This window comes from Geotrypetes seraphini, chromosome 16, assembly GCF_902459505.1.
Source record: "Geotrypetes seraphini chromosome 16, aGeoSer1.1, whole genome shotgun sequence".
NCBI classification, from domain to species: Eukaryota; Metazoa; Chordata; class Amphibia; order Gymnophiona; family Dermophiidae; genus Geotrypetes; species Geotrypetes seraphini.
In genome coordinates this window covers 32,067,026-32,081,469 of record NC_047099.1, presented here as the reverse complement: position 1 = coordinate 32,081,469, position 14,444 = coordinate 32,067,026, and the positions used below count along the sequence as shown (strand labels likewise).

Sequence of the window (14,444 nt, the reverse complement as noted above, 5' to 3'; positions counted from 1 at the left end):
CCCTCTCCCACCTTTCCTCCAAAATATACAGATTGAGATCTTTAAGTCTGTCCCCATACGCCTTATTACATTACATTACTGACTTCTATTCCGCCTGTACCTTGCAGTTCTAAGCGGATTACATCAGAAGATAACTGGACGTTTCCAGGAACGAGAGTTACAATTATGATAACAGGACATTTCCAGGAAAAAAGTTACAATTAAGGAGCTTATCACGAAGACCATACACCATTTTGGTAGCCTTCCTCCGGACTGACTCCATCCTTTTTATATCTTTTTGAAGGTGCGGCCTCCAGAATTGTACACAATATTCTAAATGAGGTCTCACCAGAGTCTTATACAGAGGCATCAATACCTCCTTTTTCCTACTAGTCATACCTCTTCCTATGCAACCTAGCATCCTTCAAGCTTTCATCGTCACTTTTTCAAATTGTTTGGCCACCTTAAGATCATCACATACAATCACTCCCAAGTCCCGCTCTTCTGTCGTACACATAAGCTCTTCACTGCCTAATCTGTACTGTTCCCTTGGGTTTTTGCAGCCCAAATGCATGACCTTGCATTTCTTAGCATTACGTTTTAGCTGCCAAATTTCAGACCATTTTTCAAGCTTCGCCAGGTCTTTCTTCATTTTATTCACACCATCCGGCGTGTCTCTATTGCAGATTTTGGTATCATCCACAAAGAGGTAAATCTTAACCGACAACCCTTCAGTTGTGCCTTGTTTGTTCACTGTTCGTTGTTACTTGAAATACAATTGAAAAATTTTATAAATTTGGACAAAGCTTATAATAAGTTCCTGCTTAGATATTCGTCAGACTGATTTTATGAGGGACTGCACAGCCCACTTAAAGAATTCAGTTTGTTCTCAGACTCCACCTGCTGGCAGAGGAGCATAAACCCATCTGTCTCTGCCTTCTTGAAGGACTAAAAGAAAAAAAAAATTTAGCAGTTAAGAACCTAATTTCTCCTTTACAGCTATCATTGTGTATGTGTACACAGACTTAATCAATTGTTTGGCATATTTTTTAGTCAAGAGAATTGACTAACACCGTATGAAACATTTCAATCCTCTGAAGCAACCTGCTCTACTCTGTAACACCTCTGGACATGTCCAGAAATCCTCTTCTATAATCTGCCTTGAACCGCAAGGTAATGGCGGAATAAAAATCACTAATATAATGTAATGTAATGTAATGCTCCAGTTATCTTGGGAAGCAGATAAATATTCCAGACCTCTTGCTTTTAACTGTGTAGGATTAATGTACAGCTCTCCCTTCATATTTACGGGGGTTAGGGGCACAGATTCCTTGCAAATACTAAAAAATTGTGAATAACTTTAGGACCCCCACTTTGACTCCCTTCCACCTCCTGGACGACTCCACTTTTAAAGCCCTGGTGATCTAGTAGAGAAGCAGGGCAGGAGCAATCTTCCTGTGCTCCTGCCCCATACAGATCCGCCATCAAAAATGCCTGCCTCAAGTTCCTGCACAAGAACCACAGGAACTCACAAGACTGACATGGGAACTTGAGGCAGGCATTTTTGATAGCGGATCTGCATGGGGCAGGAGCACAGGGAGATTACTCCTGCCTTGCTTCATTGGTAGACTATCAGGGCTTTAAAGGTAAGCTGTGGCAGCGGTAGGGAGACTGCTTGTTTGGAGACTATCTTAAAACCGTGAATATAGTGGGAGACCTGTACTGTGGTACCTTGGTTTGTGAGCATAATTTGTTCCAGAAGCATGCTTGCAATCCAAAGTATTCGTTTAGCAAAGCAACTTTCCCCATAGGCCATAATGGCAGCTCGGATGATTCGTTCCACCCGACCCCCCGAGCCGACCCCGGGAACCGGCAGTATTGCTCACCCCCCTCCCCTTCGCTATCGCCTCCTCCCCCTCCACTGATCGGCCCTGTCCTTACTCGTGCTCTGCCGGTGTTAGAAAGTACCTGCCACCAGTTTTCTGCTGGGCTGCTGCTGGACCTTAAGCATCTGCACATGCTCAAAGCTTTCTGGATCTCACCCTCTCTGAGATTCTCAAGGCCCAGTAGAGATGCTCAAGGCCCAGCAGCAGCCCAGCAGAAAACCGGTGGCAGGCACTTTCTAACACCGGCGGCACATGGGTAAGGAGTAAGGACAGGGCCGGTCAGTTGGGGGGGGGAGGCGATCGCGAAAGGAGAGATACGCGCAAGTGGCCTCGGATGGAGCAATACTGCCTGTTCCCAGGCTCGGGTTGGGTCAGGTGGGGGCTTGCAAATCGATTCAATGCTTGGTTTTTGTAAGTTACAGTTTGCTCGAGTGTCTTGCAAAACACTCGCAAACCGAGATTTGACTGTATTATGTTTTAAGCAATTGTTTACAGATTGGCATGAGCATGTTTGTATGCTTTTTATCTGTTTCTGACCTTTTTTGATCTTTGGCTTTGTAGAGAAACTTCTCAATGTCTGTGAACAGTGTTGCAGTGCTAAGGCTGATGGGAAAGGGTGGGGGACCACCTGCTGGAGGAGTGGCACGAGGCAGAGGCAGCACCCGAGGAAGAGGTAAGTTATTACACTGTATCCACATGGTACAGGGTGGTGTATGTACTATGAGAGGAACAACTTCTTGTTTTGTTTCTGTTTAGCACTGTCATAGTTAATTCATTTCTCATTTTTTGAGGCGCTTCACTTCTGGCAGTGACCCTTAGCGAATTGAACACACAGGCATTTGTTGTTACCCTTATTCTTTGCGGTATAGCTTATACCTTATTTACCATGGACCCCTGACGAAGGTGTACTGTCCGAAACACGGACTGTGTCGGGTCCCTTGGTTGGTAAAATGGTTTTTATATTACTGCATTTTAATTTGGTACAATAAATCCTGCCTGCATCTTGTACATTGCCTGTAGTTTCTGTTGGTTTTTCCGTTTATAGTTAATTCAATGACAAGTAGGATTGAATCAGTCACACAAGTTGGTAGTGATATCTGATAATGCTGGGACAGAACAGTGGAAATATGGCAAACCAAACTCTATCTGCAATATGCAGATAGGAATAATGAATGACTTATCCAACATCAAGATCCAGCAAGGCAAATTTCAGGGAGACTTCCTATTGCCGCTTTTATTTGGCAATTAATCAGTTGAGTACTGTTATTAATTCTTTGGCGTATGGCCTTACTTCTAAAGATAGCTCAAGCATAAACTGAGAGTGAATTGTTGAACCTTCTAAACACGCATGTTTAAAAAACAAGGATAAAGGATCTCAAACACCCAGACAAAGCTAACAAGTCTGTATCTTTACTGGTGCATGATTATTATCATAGATCCAAAAAAACCTTGTAGATGTTTTTGTTTGCAGTTGTTTTTTATTTTATTAACATGATACAAAAAATACCAATTATCATATATACTCAAATATAAACCAGGATTTTTGGGCCAAAATTTGGTCCAAAAATGGGGGTCCCAGTTTAAATTCGGGCCAGCACCCCCCTCCCCCCCAGACTTATTGCAGGCTGCCACTAGGCCACCAGACTCGACATTGAACCCCCTCCCTGCCCTGTCTATCATACCTCCTCTTCTGCTGGAATCCCTGGTGGTCCAAAGGTGTAGCAGGCAGGAGCGAGCATTCTGCGCTCCTGCCCTGCTGCTAACCTAAGGTCCGTTGCTGCTGAGTTCCTTGTTCAGCCGCTGATCAGTCCAAACAGTAGCGTGCTTTGGCACTGTTGCTCGGCGCTGACCGGCTTCCTGTATGGCTTCCACAAATTTTCATGAGAATTTGCGGGAGCCAATCAGGAAGCTGCTCAGCACCGAGCAACAGTGTCAAAGTGGACTCCTGCTTGGACTGCTCAGCAGCTAAAGAAGGAACTCGGCAGCGAAGGACCTTGGGTTAACAGCTGGGCATGAGCACGGGCATGAGACCGGTGAGTCTTACATCCATAGTGTGCAAACTCATGGAAACACTGATCAAACAGGAACTTGACAAAATTCTAGACGAAGAAAATTTACGTGATCCACATCAACACGGATTTACCAGGGGAAGGTCCTGCCAATCTAATCTGATTGACTTCTTTGATTGGGTGACCAGTCATCTGGATGCCGGTGAGTCCCTGGACGTGATATATTTGGACTTCAGCAAAGCTTTTGATAGCGTCCCACACCGCAGGCTATTGAACAAACTAAAATCGATGGGATTAAGGGATACATTCACTACATGGGTAAGGGATTGGCTAGATGGTAGGCTTCAAAGGGTGATGGTAAACGGTGCCCCCTCCAAAACGTCAGCAGTGATGAGTGGAGTACCTCAGGGCTCCGTCTTAGGGCCGATTCTATTCAATTTATTCATAGGAGATTTGACCCAAGGGCTTAGAGGAAAAGTATCACTGTTTGCCGACGATGCCAAACTATGCAACATAGTTGGCAAAAGCAGTGTGCCTGACTTTATGACGCAGGACCTAAGACAGCTGGAACAGTGGTCATCAACTTGGCAGCTAGGCTTCAATGCTAAAAAATGTAAAGTAATGCACCTAGGCAAAAAAAATCCACACAGAACTTACACACTAAATGGTGAAACCTTGTCCAGGACCACGGTGGAACGTGATTTAGAAGTGATCATTAGCGATGATATGAAGGCTGCCAATCAAGTAGAGAAGGCTTCGTCCAAGGCAAGACAAATGATGGGCTGTATCCGTAGGGGTTTTGTCAGCAGAAAACCTGAAGTCATAATGCCACTGTACAGATCCATGGTGAGACCTCATCTCGAGTATTGTGTTCAATTCTGGAGACCACACTACCGAAAAGATGTGTTGAGAATTGAGTCGGTTCAGCGAATGGCTACCAGGATGGTCTTGGGGCTCAGGGATCTCACGTATGAAGAAAGGTTAAAAAAACTGTGGATGTACTCACTGGAGGAGCGAAGAGAGAGGGGGGACATGATTGAGACCTTTAAGTATATCACGGGGCGTATAGAGGTGAAAGATGATATCTTCAGTCTTACAGGGCCCTCGGTAACCAGAGGACACTCGCTGAAAATCAGGGGAGGGAAATTTCAAGGTGATGCTAGGAAGTACTTCTTCACCGAAAGGGTGGTCGATCATTGGAACTAGCTGCCTCAGCGGGTGATTGAGGCCAGCAGCGTGTCAGATTTTAAAAGAAAATGGGATATTCATGTGGGATCTATAGGGGAGTAAGAATCAGGGAGTGGGTCATTGGTATGGGCAGACTCGATGGGCTATGGCCCTTTTCTGCCGTCAATTTCTATGTTTCTATGTTTCTAAAGCTTGCTCCTGCCTGCTACACCCCTGAACCCCCAGACAGAGGAGGTACGATAGACAGAGCAAGGAGAGGGGACAAGATGGAGAGCCTGGGAGGGAGGGAGGGAAGGGGGCTGTGTGCAGTGACTGGCAGGGAGGGGGCTGGTGCAGTGCCTGGCAAGGAGGGGGCGAGGTGCAGAGGCTGACGGGATGGAGGGAAGGGGGTTGGGTGCAGTACCTGACATGGGAGTGGGGGGCACTGGGTGCAGATTCTAGAAGGCCAGGGCACTTGAATATTAAGCCGCCCAACTTATATTCAAGTCAACCATTTTTCCTCCTTTTTGTGGGGGAAATGGAGGCCTCGACTTATATTCGGATCAACTTATATTTGAGTATATACAGTATGTGAATTGTGCAACTCTACAAGTAACAATAACACTTAGCTTAAATCCATCTGACAGCGGCTCAACCATTTCATAAATTTTGCTTCATCAGGGATAGTTTTGCATAAAAAAACTTAAGCACACTGATGTAGAATTTACAAAATCCAAATCTGGTACATCGCTTCTGGATTCTATACTTGAGGTGTTCAATCGATAGCCGCGATCCAGTAACACTTTTCTCACCAGGTGCTGCTCCTCCTACTGAGAGAGAGACAGAGCCACCTAGAAGTGGAGCCGGTGAGGGCTTCTATTCCAGTGGTTCTTGCCCTTCTTCAGGTAGATTTGGGTAAAGGTTTGACAATGGCCTCCCGTGAAGTTCAAGGGACTGGTCTTCATGTTTTCGAACTCACAGTGGTTCCATATGTGTCCAGATTTCTTAGAGGGTCGCTTCGTTTGTGTCCTCATTTGCATCAGTCTGTTCCTATGTGGAATCTTAATATTCTGCAGGGTCTTGTAGAAGTCCTGTGAGAGCCGCTGAAGGATATTATGCTTTTGGATCTGACGATCAAGCCTGTTTTTCTAGTGGCTACTGTTTCTGAACAGTGTATCTCTGCATTTCAGGCTCTTTCGTGGAGGGAGTCTTTTTCTGTGCATAAAAGACTCGGGGGGGGGGGGGTGTCTCTATACAGACCCTTCCGTTCTGCTGAAAGTGGTTTCTGATTTCTTGTCAACCCAGAGGTTTGTTGTCTTCTGCACCAAGGGGTGGCCACGAAAGGACCAGATCTTATGCACATTAGATGTTCGGAGAGTCATCCGCCACTATTTGGAGAAAACTAATAATTTTTGCTTTTCAAATCATCTTTTTGTCCTCACGGTCCAGCCTCATCATGGTAGGCCAGCATCTAAGGCAGGGCTGCCCAAATCCGGTCCTCGAGATCTACAGGCAGGCCAGGTTTTCAGGATATCCACAATGAACATGCATGAGAGAGATTTGCATATCAAGAAGGCAGTGTAGGCAAATCTCTCTCATGCATGTTCATTGTGGATATACTGAAAACCTGGCCTGCCTGTAGATCTCGAGGACCGGAATTGGGCAGCCCTGGTCTAAGGCTTCTATTCCCCCGTTAGATTCTTATGGCCATTTTGTTGATTTACATTGCCTACGGCAAGCCACCAGTTTCTCTCAAGGCCCACACAACTAGGAGTATTGTGACATCATGGGCGGAGACTTGAGCTGTTCTGCCAGATGAAATTTGCAGGGTGGCTATTTGGTCTTCTCTTCATACCTTAACCAGGTTTTACCAAGTGGATGTGGTAGTGCATTTTGATGTCACTTGTGGGACTTTGGTGTGGAGGGCAGGCTTTTCTGTCCCTCCCTAGATGATGCCATTACTTTGGTGCGTCACCTCGAGTATAGAATCTGGCAGGGATGTACCAGAATGAAAGATTAGGTTTTTACCTTCGATAATCTTTCTGGTAGTCCCTGGAGGATTCTATACGACCCACCCTATCTGTATAGACTCAGTTTGGTGATTAGCCTGCCTTTTTAGCCTCTTATCTTTTTTTCCTTACAGCAATGATGTCTGTGGCAGGCACTAAGGTCTGGAATGCACTGCCTGGAATTCTGCGACTTTGTGCTGGGAGGATTAATTTCAAGAAAATGTGGAAAAGGCAACTATTTGTTAATGTCTTCCTGTGCTAATGCGTTCCTCTGGTAATACCTCTGGTAAAAAGTTAATGCTTTCTTGGAATATTATATTTATTTATTTATTTAGTCAATTTTCTAGCCCGTCCTCCCAGAAGAGCCCAGATTGTGTTACAATTTTACATACATAGTGAAAGGATAGCAACAAAGTTACTAATTTACATATAGCAAATATACGCAATGAACGATAAGGCAATAAGAGTAAAGCAGCTAGAGATACAGTACATTCGTTGTATAGAGCAAATATTTTCAGTAAGTACATGGTGGAAGGATAGTAACAAAGTTACAAATTCACACATAGCAGATATGCAGAACAACCTAGTGAAAGGATGAACAGTAACTGAGATAATTCCTATGTACTGCGTGTAGGACTGAATACATGCTAAGGGAGATTAGCAAAGCGAATGATAAGGCAATATAAGTATAGTAGCTAGAGATACAATACATTCGTTGCAAACATTTATTGTGCTGGGAGGATGATATGTTGGAAATGCATCTGACTGTAAATATCTTCCTGTTTTAATCCTGCTAAAACCTGATCGGCTATTGTTCATGTTTTTCTGAAATCTTATGATAGAGTGGGGAGGATGAATTCCAAGAACATGTTAAAAATGCATCTGATTAATTCCTTCCTATTCCTGTTGTTTATCTATTTTACTATTGTTTGTATATGGAGCTTAAGTTGATTTGTATATAATCAGTAAACTGCATAGTCAGTACACGACATATAAATTTTTAATTAAATAAATATACTGGTTACTGAGAAAGAGATAATGGTTACTGTGGATGGGCAGACTAGATGGGCTATTTGACATTTATCTGCCATCATGTTTCTATGTTTACTGGAAAAGATATTACCAAGGTAAGATCATAATCTCTTTAAAGTTATTAATCATTGTTTTATCGTATGTTACAGAGCAGAACAGAACATGGTTAACTGACAAGGAAGTTCCCTGTGCCCCTTGTTTTCTTCTAGTCCAGTGGAGTTCAATTGCTTTGGTACTAATTGAAGGGGGAGCTATTCTCCACTGCTGAAGGGGTGGAGTTGTGAATTTGGAGTGACACCATTCTGCAAAGTTTACAACTATGGGAAGACTACAACTATAGTACAGAATCCTAAATCTTCTAATAGAAAGAAGATTAACAAGGTACGAACCTAATCTTTCATTAATTCTGTCATATCCTGGTGCCATTGGATGTACCTGATGTAGTCCTGCTGTCTGCAGTCATTGCTTTCTGGTCCGAGTCTCTCTCTCTCCTTCTCTCTAATCATAATTTCTATAGCACCTGGTAGACTGGTATAGTCCTTACAAATGGGTTATATACCTCACTGCTACCAGCAAGTGAATACTGAGAACAAACTTGTATATCAGGATAGCTTCCTCTCTTGCAACCGAGTCTTCCTCAGTCTCTATTAGCAGGTGGTAAGACTAATTATCCCAGGAAAAGCAGGTAGGTATTCTCACATATGGGTGACATCATCCGACGGAGCCCGGATGCGGATGCCTCACAAGCAGAATTGCTTGAAGAAACTTGAAGTTTCGAGTCGTCCGCACCGCACATGCGCGAGTACCCTCCCGCCCAACGCAGGGCGCGTCTCCTCAGGTCTCAGTTTTCTGCGGAGCCGAGAAGTCCGTCTTTGACTCTCTGCGTTTAACTTCATTAACTTTTTGCCTTCTCTCAACCGCGGTTTGTGTTTTTTTCTTCACGAATCACTGTTTTATTTTATTTCTTTTCTTTTAGTGCAAAAAAAAATTTTTTTTCTTCTTTCGTTCGTTTTTCGGGACGGGCCGCTCGGCCGCAGCCTGAGGGCTTCGACTTTGCGGCGGCTATTTTTCCGTCTATGTCCCGGCCTGCTATAGGCTTTAAGAGGTGTAGCAAATGTCAGCGCGCGATCTCTCTCACGGATGCTACCTCAAGTGCCTTGGGCCGAAACATCATCCTAGACCGTGCCTGCCTTGCCAAATACTTCAGCCTCGTGCTTTCAAGCATCTGGTGGACAAGCGTTTCGAGATGGAGTCTCCTACTGATCCCTTAACTTCGAAACTGTCTTCGGCCTTGACTTCCATCGAGGCTCCTTCAGCGCCTACTGCTTCCACCTCGAGCCTCATCAGACCTTCATCGTTTGCAGCGGCTCTTGCTTCGACGTCATCTGCTGTATCTTCCCCTGTTTCCTCAGGTCACATAGCTTAGCAGTCGGTTCCACCGGTGGTGATTAAAGTGTCCAAGACTTCTAAGTCGAAACACACTCACACTACCTCGAAAGAACCTCCAGCCAAAGCAGATGGTCTGTTTTCAGACGCGGATCCATCCTTGCTGGCTTCTTTCCAGACCATGTTAGAGAAGCAGTTTATTCAGTTCCTTACTAACATGGGACCTAAACTGCTTCCTCTTATCCAGCCTGGGCATTCAGCAGACTCCCGCGAGGTCGAGCCGCTTCCTATGCCCCAGTCTGAGATTCCACACTCTTTACAGGGAGCAGAGTCTCTGCGAGTGTCTGGTCTGCCATCCAAGCACGAAAAGCAAGGAGCAGATTCTTTGCGAGTGCATCGACGAGAATCTTCACACTCTAAACAAGGAACAGAGTCTTTGAGAGTGCATCGAGGTTCCTCCACCAAGCCTCTGGAGCTTTGATCTACTGCCTCTAGCCCTATTCATACATCGGAATCGGCTGCTTACATCTCCGAAGCGAAAGCTCTTCGAGATCTAGTTGCAGAAACAGTTCTCACCACCATTCGAGGCCTTCATCGAGGCATCCTTCCAGGCAACGTTCTTCTCCTAAGGATAGACCATCTTCCTCGAAGCCTCGATCTACTCCAACCTTGACCAGACCACAGACTCCTCATTCAAGGACTCCGATGCCGGACCTTGAGGATGTTCCGGTCTCGATTGCCTTCTCCAAGTCACCAGGTTCCTTTGATGCCTTTTTCCATGCCAAAGCTTCTTCTTCGACACAAGCTGCCTCAACTTCCTCGAGTCCTTCTCGAGGCAAAGCATTGGCAGATCAACTATCTTTCTCATCTTTCCTGCGACAGATGGCTGTAGACTTGGATGTTCAATTGGATACTGGCTCCAAATATTCTAAGGGGTATCTAGAAGTCATGCATTTTCCTAAACCTCTGGCAGAGTGTCTTAAGCTTCCACTTCATAAGCTTTTGAATCAGACTTGTGCTCGATGCATGGAGACACCTTTTTTTATACCAGCAGTTCCAGGAAAATTGGACTCTAGGTATAAAACTGCATCGCAAAGGGTTTGACAATTCACAGTTATCTCATCAATCCCTGCTTGTTGAATCCTCCTTGAAGAGATCCTTCCAAGGTCTATGCCACAGTTACTCCTGGAAGGGAGGGGAAAACTATGGACAAATTTGGCGTCGCATCTACCAGAATGCTATGATGTCCTCTAAAGTCCTCAATTATAATTTTTATTTCATCACTTATTTTGAATTTCTTCTTTCTCTTCTACCAAAGTTTTTGGCTTATTTGGATAACCAAATGCATTTTGAGTTTCAAGAAGTCATTGCTTCTTTCACTCAATTACGTCTCCATCTCCTCCAATCATCTTATGATTCCTTCGAGTTATCTGCCCGAGCGGCTGCTTGCTCTGTAGCTGTGCGTCGTCTTGCCTGGCTTCGTACCATTGACATGGACTCTAACCTTCAAGACCGCTTAGCTAACCTTCCTTGTCAGGGCATCGAGGCAGCCACCAAGAAATTATCTGACCATGAAAAATCATTTGCTTCAATAGTCAGACCTAAACCAAAGCCAGCTCCTGCCAAGCCTGCACTCCCTGCTGTTATCTATCAAAGGCGTTTTGCTCCAAAGCCGGCTCCTTATACTCGCCCTCCTCTGAAAAAAAACAGCAACCTCAGAAGCAACAGAAATCCCAACCTTATGCTGCACCTAAGGCTTCTAAGCCTTTTTGACTGTTTACAACAGATCATAACCTCCACCGTTCTGTCTCTGTCTCTTTTTCCTCCTATAGGAGGTCATCTCCATCATTTTTACAACCGATGGACGTTAATTACATCCGACCTCTGGGTGCTTACCATCATCAGGGAAGGATACTCTCTTTATTTCACTCAGGTTCCATCAGAGCTTCCTCCAAGAGAGTATCCTTCCAATCCATCCCAGACTGCCGTTCTTCTTCAGGAAGCTCAAGCTCTGCTTCATCTCCATGCCATCGAACCAGTTCCCTTGGAACAGCAGAACAGAGGTTTTTACTCCCATTTCTTCCTTGTTCCAAAGAAGACGGGCGATCTGTGACCCATTCTGGATCTCAGGGCTCTCAACAAATTTCTAGTCAAAGAAAAGTTTCGAATGTTGTCCCTGGCATCCCTTTATCCCCTTCTCGAGCAGAACGACTGGTTATGCTCTCTGGATCTCAAGGAGGCCTACACTCATATTCCCATTCATCCGGCCTCCCATCAATACCTCAGATTTCGGGTGGGGAATCTGCACTATCAATACAGAGTACTACCCTTCAGTCTGGCCTCATCTCCCAGAGTGTTCACCAAGTGCCTGGTAGTGGTAGCAGCTGTAAGAAATCATGGTCTTCAGGTATTTTCTTACCTTGACAACAGGCTCATCAAAGATTCCACATCTCAAGGGGTTATTGTAACGACCCAACGGACTACCTGGTTCCTACAAAGTTTAGGATTTGAAATTAACTTTCCCAAATCTCAGCTTCAGCCCTCACAGAATCTACAATTCATTGGAGCTGTTCTGGACACTGTCCAACTCAGCATTCATAGAAACATAAAAGATGACGGCAGATAAGGGCCATAGCCCATCAGGTCTGCCCACTCTACTGACCCAACCCCCAAGTCTACTATCCTAGGGATCCCACTCCTGGTGACAGGTTCCCTTGGCTTAACCCTCTAAGTGATCCCACTGGGCATCTGGAAGCTCTTCTTCAACTCTGTCACACAGTGTCTTCCCGCTCTTCCATCTCAGCGAGACACATGATGGTACTTCTGGGTCACATGGCCTCCATAGTACACGTGACTCCTTTTGCCAGACTTCACCTCAGAATTCCTCAGTGGACGCTGGCATCTCAATGGACGCAAGTTTGCGACCCTCCTTCTCAACACATTTCAGTCACTCCTTCCTTGAAGAAGTCTCTCCGTTGGTGGATGCTCTCTTCCAATCTTTCCAGAGGCTTGCTTTTTCAAACACCCCCCTCATCAGAAGGTCCTCATGACAGACTCTTCGACCTATGCTTGGGGCGCTCATCTCGATGGTCTCCATACTCAAGGTCTCTAGACCAGTACGGATCGTCAGTGTCATATCAATCAGTTGTAACTCAGAGCGATCCTGTATGCTTTCCAACATCTACTTCACGACACAGTAGTCCTCATTCGAACGGACAACCAAGTCGCCATGTATTATATCAACAAACAAGGAGGTGGACAGGGTCTACCTCCCTTTGTCAAGAAGCTCTGAAGGTTTGGGACTGGTGCGGCCCCATACAGCGGTTTTGTCCCCCTCTACTCCTCTCTCATCCAAGTACCCGAGGGTCTCTTGGGATGAGGATTTTAGCCCAGAGGAGCAAGATGGTATTGATGAGGACCTGGACCTTTGGGGAGATTTTTAGGATCCTCTTGGGGGACTGGATTCCGCCAGCGAGGGGTTCGAGCATCCCCCTGCTGGTGAGGATGATCTGTGGTGCATATTTTTCAGTGGGAAGAGCTTTATGAGTTAGTTCTTCAGGTCTCCTCGGTTTTACACTTTGAGGACACCGTGTCAGAGCCCCCGCGTACGGTGGACTCCTTGCTTATGGGGATCCGCTCTACTTCACGCTCTTTTCCTATGCATCAGGATATTTGTGACATTATGCTTGCACAGTGGCAGGTGCCGGAAGCTCCTTTTCATTTTGCACGCTCTATGGCCCACCTGTATCCCATTCCTGAAGGGGATATGGACACTCTGAAGTCACCTGTGGTGGACGCGGTGGTCTCAGCCATGAGGCACACTGTGCCTTTTGAGGGCGATGCGGCCTTGAAGGATCTTTAGGAGCTTAAGTTGGAGTCCCTCCTTAAACAGTTTGAAGTGACAGCTCTGGCAGTCCAGGCGGCGATGTGTGGCAGGCTGGTGGCTCGGACGTGTTTTCGCTGGGCCAAGCATGTGCTTGACAGTGAATCTGAGGATTGGGAATTGTTAAACCGTGAAGTGGCAAAGATTGAATTGGGTGTTTCTTATCTGTCAGATGCCATGTATGACCCCTTGTGAGCTTCTGCCAAGTCGTTGGCTTTTGGAGTGGCAGCACACCGTACCTTGTGGCTTCGTGCTTAGTTGGCGGATACGGCGTCCAAAGCTAAGTTAATAAAGTTTCCCTTTAAAGGGTCCTTTATGTTTGATGAGGATTTGGACAAGTTGGTTCAGATTCTAATTGATTCTAAAGTGCCTTGTTTGCCTGAGGATAGGCCTAGGCCGCTGGCTCGGGTAGGGCTGCTCGTGGGCGTGATTTCCGCCGCTTCCGCCCTGGTCGAGGGTCTGCCTCCTTTCAGTCTCTTGGGCTTTCTTTCAGCGCATGCAGTCCTTTCGTGGGGCCCACCGGGGTGCAGGCAGCGCCCCTGCCAGGCCCCCTGCTGCCTGCCCTGCCCAATAACTCCTTGCTGGTGCCCGTCTTGGTTCTGGTGGGCGCCAGGCTGCGAGATTTTTCTCCAGTCTGGGCAGACATCACTTCCGATCAGTGGGTTCTGGAAGTGATTTGGGTTGGCTATGCTCTGGGGTTTGCCCGTTCCTTGCCAGATTGTTTTCACCCTTCCCCTTCATAGGTGGAAGCAGCAGTCTTTTCACCAGTCCCTTCAAAGATTGTTGGACCTCCACGCGGTGGTTCCACTTCTCCCGCAGGAGTGGGGCACAGGTAGGTACTCAATTTACTTTGTGGTGCCAAAAAAAGAAGAGACCTTTCACCCCCTCCTGGATTTGATGGGGGTTAACAGGACTCTTCACGTGCCTTCCGCATGGAAACTCTACGGTCTATGATTCTGGCGGTTCAGCCGGGGGAGTTTCTGACCTCTCTAGATCTGATGGAGGCCTACTTGCATATTCTTATTCGGGCTTCCCATCATCGCTTCCTGCTCTTTGCGATCTTGGGGCAACATCAGTTCTGTGCACTTCCCTT

General features: G+C 46.1%; 1 protein-coding gene across 11 annotated transcripts in view; it reads left to right on the top strand.

Annotated features, from left to right (window-relative positions):
• Positions 1-14,444, top strand: part of GIGYF1 (GRB10 interacting GYF protein 1) — a 332,123-nt gene that overhangs the window by 134,543 nt on the left and 183,136 nt on the right. For all 11 annotated transcript variants that reach the window (XM_033924367.1, XM_033924371.1, XM_033924372.1 and 8 more), the window contains one exon: positions 2,427-2,538. In XM_033924367.1, the coding sequence (XP_033780258.1) occupies positions 2,427-2,538 (112 nt within the window). The remainder of the gene's footprint in view (positions 1-2,426; positions 2,539-14,444) is intronic.